The sequence below is a fragment of the Stenella coeruleoalba genome, assembly GCF_951394435.1.
Source record: "Stenella coeruleoalba genome assembly, chromosome: 17".
In the NCBI taxonomy this organism is placed as follows: domain Eukaryota; kingdom Metazoa; phylum Chordata; class Mammalia; order Artiodactyla; family Delphinidae; genus Stenella; species Stenella coeruleoalba.
Window position 1 is genome coordinate 71,001 of NC_137163.1, and position 11,800 is coordinate 82,800.

Genomic DNA, 11,800 nt, shown 5'->3' on the forward strand with positions numbered 1-11,800 from the left:
TCTCAAACTCTTCCAAAATATAGCAGAGGGAGGAACACTCCCAAACTCATTCTACGAGGCCACCATCACCCTGATACCAAAACCAGACAAGGATGTCACAAAGAAAACTACAGGCCAATATCACTGATGAACATAGATGCAAAAATCCTCAACAAAATACTAGCAAACAGAATCCAACAGCACATTAAAAGGATCATACACCATGATCAAGTGGGGTTTATTCCAGGAATGCAAGGATTCTTCAATATATGCAAATCAATCAATGTGATAAACCATATTAACAAATTGAAGGAAAAAAACCGTATGGTCATCTCAATAGATGCAGAGAAAGCTTTCAACAAAATTCAACACCCATTTATGATAAAAACCCTCCAAAAAGTAGGCATAGAGGGAAATTTCCTCAACATAATAAAGGCCATATATGACAAACCCACAGCCAACAGCATTCTCAATGGTGAAAAACTGAAAGCATTTCCACTAAGATCAGGAACAAGACAAGGTTGCCCACTCTCACCACTCTTATTCAACATAGTTTTGGAAGTTTTAGCCACAGCAATCAGAGAAGAAAAGGAAATAAAAGGAATCCAAATCGGAAAAGAAGAAGTAAAGCTGTCACTGTTTGCAGATGACATGATACTATACATAGAGAATCCTAAAGATGCCACCAGAAAAGTACTAGAGCCAATCAATGAATTTGGTAAAGTAGCAGGAGACAAAATTAATGCACAGAAATCTCTGGCATTCCTATACACTAAGGATGAAAAATCTGAAAGTGAAATCAAGAAAACACTCACATTTACCATTGCAACAAAAAGAATAAAATAGCTAGGAATAAACCTACCTAAAGAGACAAAAGACCTCTGTGCAGAAAATTATAAGACACTGATGAAAGAAATTAAAGATGATACAAATAGATGGAGATATATACCATGTTCTTGGATTGGAAGAATCAACATTGTGAAAATGACTCTACTACCCAAAGCAATCTACAGATTCAATGCAATCCCTATCAAACTACCACTGGCATTTTTCACAGAACTAGAACAAAAAATTTCACAATTTGTATGGAAACACAAAAGACCCCGAACAGCCAAAACAATCTTGAGAACAAAAAATGTAGCTGGAGGAATCAGGCTCCCTGACTTCAGACTATACTACAAAGCTATAGTAATCAGGACAGTATGGTACTGGCACAAAAACAGAAAGATAGATCAACAGAACAGGATAGAAAGCCCAGAGATAAACCCAGGCACATATGGTCACCTTATCTTTGATAAAGGAGGCAGGAATGTACAGTGGAGAAAGGACAGCCTCTTCAATAAGTGGTGCTGGGAAAACTGGACAGGTACATGTAAAACTATGAGATTAGATCACTCCCTAACACCATACACAAAAATAAGCTCAAAATGGATCAAAGACCTAAATGTAAGGCCAGAAACTATCAAACTCTTAGAGGAAAACAAAGGCAGAACACTCTATGACATAAATCACAGCAAGATCCTTTTTGACCCACATCCTAGAGAAATGGAAACAAAAACAAAAATAAACAAATGGGACCTAATGAAACTTCAAAGCTTTTGCACAGCAAAGGAAACCATAAACAAGACCAAAAGACAACCCTCAGAATGGGAGAAAGTATTTGCAAATGAAGCAACTGACAAAGGATTAATCTCCAAAATTTACAAGCAGCTCATGCAGCTCAATAACAAAAGAACAAACAACCCAATCCAAAAATGGGCAGAAGACCTAAATAGACATTTCTCCAAAGAAGATATACAGACTGCCAACAAACATATGAAAGAATGCTCAACATCATTAATCATTAGAGAAATGCAAATCAAAACTACAATGAGATATCATCTCACACCAGTCAGAATGGCCATCATCAAAAAAATCTAGAAACAATAAATGCTGGAGAGGGTGTGGAAAAAAGGGAACACTCTTGCACTGCTGGTGGGAATGTGAATTGGTACAGCCACTATGGAGAACAGTACGGAGGTTCCTTAAAAAAATACAAATTGAACTACCATATGACCCAGCAATCCCACTACTGGGCATATACCCTGAGAAAACCATAATTCAAGAAGAGTCATGTACCAAAATGTTCATTGCAGCTCTATTTACAATAGCCAGGAGATGGAAACAACCTAAGTATCCATCATCGGATGAATGGATAAAGAAGATGTGGCACATATATACAATGGAATATTACTCAGCCATAAAAAGAAACGAAATTGAGCTATTTGTAATGAGGTGGATGGACCTAGAGTCTGTCATACAGAGTGAATTAAGTCAGAAAGAGAAAGACAAATACCATATGCGTACACATATATATGGAATTTAAGAAAAAAAAAAAACTCATGAAGAACCTAGGAGTAAGACAGGAATAAAGACACAGACCTACTAGAGAATGGACTTGAGAATATGGGGAGGGGGAAGGGTAAGCTGTGACAAAGTGAGAGAGTAGCATGGACATATATAACTACCAAACGTAAAATAGATAGCTAGTGGGAAGCAGCCACATAGCACAGGGAGATCAGCTCGGTGCTTTGTGACCACCTAGAGGGGTGGGATAGGGAGGGTGGGAGGGAGGGAGACGCAAGAGGGAAGAGATATGGGAACATATATATAGGTACAACTGATTCACTTTGTTATAAAGCAGAAACTAACACACCATTGTAAAGCAATTATACTCCAATAAAGATGTAAAAAAAAAAAAAAAGAAGGGGGTCACAGGAACCTGATTTATAGCCAGTTGGTCAGAAGTATAGGGAACAACTATAGGACTCGTGACTGGCATGTGAAGTGGAGGGGGGTCTTGTGGGACTGAGCGCTTTTCCTGTGGAATCTGATTCCATCTCTGGGTAGACAGTGTCAGAATTGAGTTGCATTCTTCGACACGCTGCTGACATCCAAGAATTGCTGTTGGTGTCGGGAACCCTCAACACAAACACACACACACATTGGAACTGGATCCACGAACCCCTTTTGCAGAGGTGACACAGATTTTTGGCCTGATCAACTAGTTGGGCAGTAGTGCCATTCACTGAAAAGCAGAAAACAAATGGAGATTTAGGGACTAATCGGATGTTTTGGACATGTCAAGTTTGAAATGCCTGTGAAACAGCAAAATAAGAGATGTTGAGTAGGCAGGTGGGCTCCAGGTATCTATCTAGTCTAGTCTGCACGTTTGGGAGACACCACCAAAGATGGCACCACAACCACTGAAGAGGATTAAGCCCCCTTGAAAACCCAACTTAATGCAGAGGGCCTGGGACTATCACCTGGAGCAGCTGACATCAGAGCTTGTCCACTGAGGCTCAATGCTGGTGTCTGGCTGGGATTCTTAGGGCAGGAAGCTATCTGCTCCTCAGAACAAAGCCTGGGCTGCTGGGGGCTACGATGGCTCCCCAAGGATGCTACCTGCTCAGGAATGAAGGCAATACGACAAAAGACCAAGCACTGGGGTGAGAGCCTGGACCCAGCAGTGCCACACACCATCTCATCTATATAGCCAGTTAACACACGCTTTCACTCTTCCACTTTTGTGAGGAATACTTTTATTATGGCAATGAGACACAGTGGCATGGAGCTCTACACCACCTGACAGAACATCCTCCCATAAGTGAGCACCAGTGCATAACTATGTTGCTTCCCTACTAATCCTTATTACCAACATCTACTTAGTCTGCTCCTAAGCCTGTTAAAAGAGTCCTTCTACAACATGCTAAACACTCACTTCAGTTTACTGTAGAAACTTCTGAATGGACCGCCCTCTTCTGGCAGGAGAGACATTTCAGCTGAAAACCTATAAATGGGGTCCTGGGCTTGTCTGACAGTCAGGTCAGTACCCAACATGCAGGTCTTGCATCTTCCCAACAGCCATGGCACCAGATTCACTGACCAGCCAGGGACAGAGCAACCCCACATCTGTCTGACAGAGCATTCCTGGAAAGCTCTGCACTCAAGACAAACCCCTGCACCAACTGCAAAGGAGAACCGTTCCAGAATGGGGAAGAGGCTAAAAGAAATTGAACCTAAACTCTTCATCAGGAGTGTCTCGGGTGTCCTTGGCTCTCCCTGTTAGACGAGGCCTGCAGACCCTTCGGCTCTTCTTTCTGGCGGCCTCACCTACAGGCTGCACCTGGACTGAGTGGGCAGCTGTAAGGGAGGGGAGAGACTGTATCAGAATTGAATGATAATGGCTAATGCTAACTGTGCCCATACAACTCTATCCCCATTGTAAAAATTAACTGACTTACTTCTCAAAATTATAAGGTATCACACTATCATCACACCCCCTTGAGAATCACAGAGAGATTCACTAACTCTCCTGCCCCTGCCTCCCTGGTCCAAGCCCAAGTTCTGTGTTCCTGAGATCCAGGCTTTCTCTCTCCCTGCTCCCTGACGCTTTCCTGAGCCATCTTCTACCCCCGCCAGCCCTACTGCTCTGGGCTTCCTCCTTCCACTGCCCAGGCTCTTCGTCCCCGCCCCCTTGAACTAGGCAGGTGTGCACCAACCAGTTCCCAGGTCCTCACCAGTCCTGAGAGCCCGCAGGGCCACGCACCACTCGGCTTCCATCTGAGCCCTGTAGTCCCCGAACAAGGAGTGCATCAGCTGCCTCTTCCGGGGCAGGGGGGTTCTTTGGCTGCGCAGGGTTCGGATTGCCCCAAGAGCTTGCTCTTCTGCAAATGAAAACAGACTAGTAACCTTCTCTATCCTCACCTCCAACTGTCCTACCGCAAAGGTAACGATCCCATCCCTTGGGAGCACCTGCAGGCCACAGGACTGTCACGGTTCACCCGCCCCCGCCCCCCGCAACTCTACAGACAGGCCCCTCACTCTGCTTAGGGGTGGGTCTCTGCATCTTCAGCCCCAGCTCCAGCTTTTCCACGCACCAGGCCAGTTCCCGGGCCAGCTGCTCCGCCTGTGGTGGATCGGGGATAGTGGCTGTGAGAGGGTACCTGGACCCCGCGGCCTCCAGCCCCATCCCACAGGAACACAACACTCCCCGTCTCATCCTCTCCCCGCTTTAAGTCCGCAAATCCGAGACTACGCCCACCGGCGGATTCCCACCCAGAATGCACCCCGAGGCTCCACCCTTCCCGACTAAGGCCCGCCCTTGCCTGGGCCTCCGCACTTAGGGGGGCTCCCTCTGAGGCCGGCGATTCTGTGGCTTTCCCGCCTCCATTCGCCGCAGAGGCCCCATTCCGGGTTTTCTTCTTCTTCTTTTGTTTCTTGGCCCTGGAGGCAGCGTCACTGCACGTAGGGTGCCCTAAGCAGACAGACTTGATAGGGCCTTACAGTGGAAGGACTCGGGGCGCCGGGAAGCGGCGGGGGGAACCGGGGGCTGCGGGGTGCGTGGGCAGTACCTGGGGCTGCCGATGTCTCCCGAGCAGGATGTCCTGGAGCCTGGAGAAAGCGGGACAGTACAAAGGTCACGAGGAGCCACCAAGGGCCAAGGCCCCGACACCGGTGCGCCCTCACCGTAGCACTCACCGCCATGCGCTGCAGCCGCAGCCAGACCCTGAGGAGGGCTTCAGGACCGACGCCGAATTCGCTCCCCGCGAAACACGTCTGCGTAGCAGAGTTCCGCGGGGCGCTGGCAGCGCGTTGGGCGGGCCCGGGCCTTTCGGAGCGCGGTGGGCGGGGCGCGGTGGGCGGGGCCCCGGCCGTTCGGAGCGCGGTCTGCAGGAGACCCTCCCCAACACTGACGATGTTGCAGGTACTGCTCTGGATGAAAGGACTACGCCTAAGGTGTGCCCTTAAAGCTCACCTGCTAGTGGGGAGGGAAAAGCAGGTAAACAGACATGAAAAGCTGTCACCCAGAGCGGCGCTGTGAATAACAGCTGCCCCAACGGGGCGCCGAGTGGTCAGCAAAGTCCTGCGAGGAGCAGCAGCCCTGGAGGGGCTGGTCCGGCAGCGGAAAGGAGGGCGGGGCCGAGGTGCAAGGCGAGGTGGGGGAGTTGCAGGGCCCTGGACCGCAGCGGGAGGCGGCTTCTGTTGTAAGCGCAGTGGAAGCACTGGGGGACGTTCATCCATCCGAGGAGTGACGCGGCCTTACCCAGATGCTGCTGTGTGGTGAGGGCCCAGAGGGGCTGGGGTAGGGGAGGGGAGGACCTGGAGGGGATTCAGAAACAGGAAGACCCCGCGCACCTGCTGGCGTCCCGACGTGGGCACCATCTACCTGCCCTTCTGCGCTCCCTGCCCAGGGCCGCCCCCGGACCACGCGCCGCTCCTGGCCCCATATCACAGGCGTCAGGAGGACCCGGGTGCCGTGGTGCTGCTTGAGAGGACAGGAGTCTGAGGTGCTGCTGTCCGATGATTCCTGTCAGTGAAATCGGCGTTGTTTCCTGAGGCGAGGGGATGGGAGGTCTCAGAAGGTAGAGTTTGGTCATCCCAGTAGTTAGTCCCGGGTTGGTGAAAAAGTTCCTTAGGTTTTTAAGTAAAAACAAAAGACATATTTTTCATCTTCACCAAGAACTTTATTGAACAACGTATTCACCGTTTTGTTCCACTACCTCCTGCCATTTTTCAGGCAACTTCATAATTCCGTCTTCCCCAAAATTCTTATCTTTTTGAGCAAAGAACTGTTCCAGGTGCCTTTTACAGTCTTCTGGGGAATGGAAATTTTTTCCATTAAGAGAATTTTGTAAAGACTGAATGGAAATCCAAAGGTGCAATGACTGGTGAATATGGCAGATGAATCAGAACTTCCCAGCCAAGTTGTAACAGTTTTTGCCTGGTCATCAAAGAAACATGCAGTCTTGTGGTATCCTGATAGAAGATTATGTGTTTTCTGTTGACTAATTCCAGACGCTTTTCGATGAGTGCTTTCATTTGGTCTAATTGGGAGCAGTACTTGTTGGAATTACTCGTTCGATTTTCCAGAAGGAGCTCATAATAGAGGACTCCCTTCTAATCCCACCATATACACAACATCACTTTCTTTAGATGAAGCCTGGCCTTCAGTGTGGTTGGTGGTGGTTCATTTCACTTGCCCCACGACCTCTTCCGTTCCACATTATTGTACAGTATCCACGTTGCATCACCCATCACAATTTGTTTAAAAAATGGAACGTTTTCATTATGTTCAAGTAGAGAATCACATGCAGAAATACGGTCAAGAAGGCTTTTCCGGTGTAACTTCTTGTGGAAGCCAAACATCAAAGCGATGAACAGAACCAAGCTGGTGCCAATGATTTTCAACGCTTGATTTGGATATTTTGAGTATGTCGGCTCTCTCCCGTGTGGTATAACGTTGATTGCTCTCAATTAATGTTCTCTGTTTGATCGCTATCAACTTCAACTGGTCTACCCAACCATGGAACATCGTCCAGCGAGAAATCTCCAGCACAAAACTTCGCAAACCACTTTGGACACGTTCGATCCGTCACAGCACCTTCTCCATACACTGCACAATTTTTTGTGTGTGTTTCAGTTGCGTTTTTACCTTTCTTGAAATAACAAAGCATAATATGCTGAAAATGTTGGGGGTTTTCTTTCTTCTCCAATATTAAAATGGCTACACAGGGACGTCCCTGGTGGCTCAGTCGTTAAGAATCCGCTGGCCAGTGCAGGGGACACGGGTTCGAGACCTGGTCCGGGAAGATCCCACATGCCGTGGAGCAACTAATCCTGTGCACCACAACTACTGAGCCTGCGCTCTAGAGCCCGCGAGCCACAACTACTGAGCCTGTGTGCCACAGCTACTGAAGCCCGCTCACCTAGAGCCCGTGCTCCACAACAAGAGAAGCCACCGCAATTAGAAGCCCATGCACCACAACAAAGAGTAGCTCCCGCTTGCCGCAACTAGAGAAGGCCCACGCACAGCAATGAAGACCCAACACAGCCAAAAAAAAACCTAAATAAATAAATTTATTTATTTATTTATTTTTTTTTTTTTTTTTTTTTTGCGGTACGCAGGCCTCTCACTGTTGTGGCCTCTCCCGTTGCGGAGCACAGGCTCCGGACCCGCAGGCTCAGCGGCCATGGCTCACAGGCCCAGCCGCTCCGCGGCATGTGGGATCCTCCCGGACCGGGACGCGAACCCGTGTCCCCTGCATCAGCAGGCGGACTCTCAACCACTGCACCACCAGGGAAGCCCCTAAATAAATTTATTAAAAAAAAAATTTTTTTAAGTAGAATAAAATGGCTACACAAAAATTCACCAATTTTGATACTTTTTTTAAGTGTATGCTGATATGACTGCTGTTGCAATACAATCTAACAAAATTGTTTCGAATGAAGTTAAAGACAACTAAGCACTACTACAGCCATCTTACAGAAAAAAGCAAACGAACTCTTTGGCTAACCCAAATAGCTAATATATTAGCTATTTACTGAGGTGTAACAAATTACCACAAAACTTATCAGATTGAAAGCAACAAACATTCTTTATCTCATAGTTTCTGAGGGTCAGGAACCTAGCAAAAGCATAGCTGGTTGGTTCTAGCTCAGGCTCTCTTTGAGGCTGCTTCACCTCTTGGAGGAAGACCAAAGACTTTTTAGACATATTTTAAAACAACCACAGTTAGGATGTATTTCAGTCCTGGGAGACTCAGGTTTTGGTGGTGAGTGGACTCCAGACCCTAAGGGGCCTCTCCCTGCCTCCTTTGGCTGTGAAACCCCTCTATGACTTGGCCCAAAACTGCTTCCTACAGAAGAAGCCTTCTCAGCCCAGACATGCGTGCCTGAGCACAGGCCTCACACCAGATGCTTCCCCTTGCACAGCCTCTATTCCCAGTCAGCCACTGAATCCAATCAGTTTATCTCCTAAGTAATCTCCACCCCTACCCACCCCCACCCCCCAACACACACCATCTCTGGCCTGAACTGCAATCGAGTCCTCACTCATCTCTCTGCCTGCACTTTCACTCTCTCCTGTCTTCTTTGAACCACCCTGTGGTGAGAGTGGTCTTTCTAAAACAGAAACTGTGTTGCTCTCCTGCCTAGAAATCTTCTATTTCCTCCAGCATAAAGTCCAAGCTCCTTACTTCCAGCCAGCACATGCCCCATAAGTCATACAGAGGCAACTATTTCCAGACCTCACTCTGCTCTGGCCCTGCTGATCTGCCAGCCTTCCGAGCCTCACCCCCCACCTCTCCTTACGGGCCCCTGCAGCCCCCACAGCCCTCTGCCCCGCCAGCCACCTCATTTTTCTTCCCTGACAGTACTAGCACCTGTTCAAACCCCCAGACCCAGACAGTAGGTCCTTGAAGAGATCTAGAGAGGAAAGCATAGACGATCTAGTCCTCCATGTCTCTAAGTCCCCAAATCTCCTCTACATTGCCTCCCATCCTGGCATGTAATAAAGGCTCATAAAATGAACAGCAAGTCTTCATCTAGCTGTGCCTGGCTGTCTGCACCTCCACAGCCACTGCAGGAATCATGCCTAACGTTTCACTCTCAACCATCATGGCTGCTTTCTGTCTCTTGAGACACAGAGGTCTCCACTGACACACTCTTTCCTTGGCCTACTCCCCTGGCCTGTTTAGAAAATATACTATAAATTTCGTATGTGCAAATATAAATATTTACATACAGCCAATTCTCATCATCCATGGTAGTTCTCTAAAGTAGCTGAGAACACTGAAGGGAATAACAAACCGTTGCTCCTAGGGGAAATAGAGTTAGCTTCCTCGGAGCCTCTGGTCACGACATTTTCATCAACCAATCAACACATAACCTTGTTTTATGTGTGTTTCTGCTTAAAGACACCTTACTTAACATATACTGTTGATTCATAAACACCGAACTCAGCCAACAGCACTATGACTTGTGCTGAATGAAGTTCATCTAGCACGCTTCCTCTATAAAGGCATCACATCACAGCCCTCTTGCACTTAGGGACATTAGACAGCACTTCAGCACTATGCTTGAGGGCCATTTTAAACAGTGAAATCCCCAAGAAAAAGCATAAAAATACAAAAAGTGTGGCAGTTAATATACAGGCACACCTCAGAGACACGGCACGTTCGGTTCCAGACTACTGCAATAAAGTGGATGTTGCAATAAAAGTCACACGAATTTTTTTTGGTTTTCCAGTGAATATAAAAGTATGTTTACACTGCAATATAGTCTGTTAAGTGTGCAATAGCATTATGTCTAAAAAACAATGTACATACGTTAATAAAAAATATTGCTAAAAAATGCCAACCATTGGGCTTCCCTGGTGGCGCAGTGGTTGAGAGTCCGCCTGCCGATGCAGGGGACACGGGTTCATGCCCCGGTCCGGGAGGATCCCACATGCCACGGAGCGGCTGGGCCCGTGAGCCACGGCCGCTGAGCCTGCACGTCTGGAGCTCTGCAACGGGAGAGGCCACAACAGTGAGAGGCCCGCGTACAGAAAAAAAAAAAAAAAAAAAATTGCCAACCATCATATGAGTCTTCAGCAAGTCATAGTCAAAACATCAAATATCACTGATTGCAGATCACCATAACACATATAATAATGATAGGTGTGAAATATTGCGAGAATTACAAAAATATGATACCAAGACATGAAGTGAACAAATGCTGTTGGAAAAATGTGCTGTGCTATCAGTTTTTGTCTCATGTATTTTGATATCCTGTTGTTAGGTGCATACACGGTAAGGATCCTTGTGTTTTCTTATAGACTTGATCCCTTTATCATATTTAATACCCCTTTTTGTCCCTGATAATTTTACTAGCTCTGAAGTCAGCTTTGTCTGAAATCGATATAGATACGCCAACTTTCTTTCCATTAGTGTTAGCATGGTATGCCTTTCTCCTCCCTTTATTTTTAATCTATCTGTGTCTTCGTGTTTAAAATGGGCTTCTTATGGACAATATATAATTAAATGTTATAAGTCTTATTTTTTTTACCTGCTTTGACAGCTCAGTCTTTTAATTGGTGTATCTAGACCATTCACTTTTTAAATGTATTTATTTATGGCTGTGTTGGGTCTTCGTTTCTGTGCGAGGGCTTTCTTTAGTTGTGGCAAACGGGGGCCACTCTTCTTCGCGGTGCGCGGGCCTCTCACTACCGCGGCCTCTCTTTTTGCGGAGCACAGGCTCCAGACGCACAGGCTCAGTAATCGTGGCTCACCAGCCCAGTCGCTCCGCGGCATGTGGGATCGTCCCAGACCAGGGCGTGAACCCGTGTCCCCTGCATTGGCAGGCGGTCTCCACCAGGGAAGGCCTAGACCATTCACTTTTAAAGTGAATATTAATATGGTTGTTACTGTTTTTTATTCATTACACTTGTTTCTTTTAAAAAATCTTTCCCTCTTCTCCTGCCTTCTCCGGTTTAATTGAGCATTTTATCTGATTAGATTTTTTTCCTCCTATTTAGCATATCAATTATACTTCAAAAAAATTTTAATGGTTGTCTTAGAAGTTTGCAATATATATTAGGACTAATGTAAGTCCACCTTCAAATAACACTACACCGCCTCACGGGTAGCACAGGTACTTGTAACCCAGTGTCCCGATTCCTCTCTTCCGTCCCTAGGACACCGCTGCCACTCACCTTACACGTGCGACAGTTACCCAATACACTGTCACTAATATTCAATATTACTCTGAAAAACAATGACCTTTTATTTTGCTTAGGAGTAAGACAAGTAAAAGATTTTATTTTACCTTCACTTATTCCCTCTCTGAGCCTTTTCCCTTCTCTGGGTAGATCCGAGTTTCTTGCGTCACTTCCTAACTCTCTGACGAACTTCTAAAGCCTCTCCCAAGACAAGTGGGGCCAGTGGCATAGAGTCCTCTGAGCCGCCTAGAGCGACCCGACAGAACCCTAGGATCTGATTGGCCGGTAAGCTGGCGGCGG

At 46.8% G+C, this 11,800-nt stretch overlaps 1 protein-coding gene across 2 annotated transcripts; it reads right to left on the reverse strand.

Moving 5' to 3' along the window:
* Positions 1–2,640: 2,640 nt before the first annotated feature.
* LOC307176205 (UPF0488 protein C8orf33 homolog) lies at positions 2,641–11,665 on the reverse strand. Of its 2 annotated transcripts, XM_079902074.1 has the most exons (8): positions 11,608–11,665; positions 6,157–7,457; positions 5,500–5,779; positions 5,373–5,412; positions 5,127–5,275; positions 4,843–4,927; positions 4,539–4,685; positions 2,641–4,161 (listed from the first exon to the last, which is right to left on the reverse strand). In XM_079902074.1, the coding sequence occupies exons 3-8, from the start codon at positions 5,503–5,505 to the stop codon at positions 4,022–4,024; spliced, it is 567 nt and encodes a 188-aa protein (XP_079758200.1). In that variant the 5' UTR covers positions 5,506–5,779; positions 6,157–7,457; positions 11,608–11,665; the 3' UTR covers positions 2,641–4,021. The 2 variants fall into 2 exon arrangements, with proteins under 2 accessions (XP_079758200.1, XP_079758201.1); XM_079902075.1 differs by having other exon boundaries at positions 5,500–6,353; positions 11,608–11,645.
* Between the last annotated feature and the right edge of the window lie 135 nt (positions 11,666–11,800).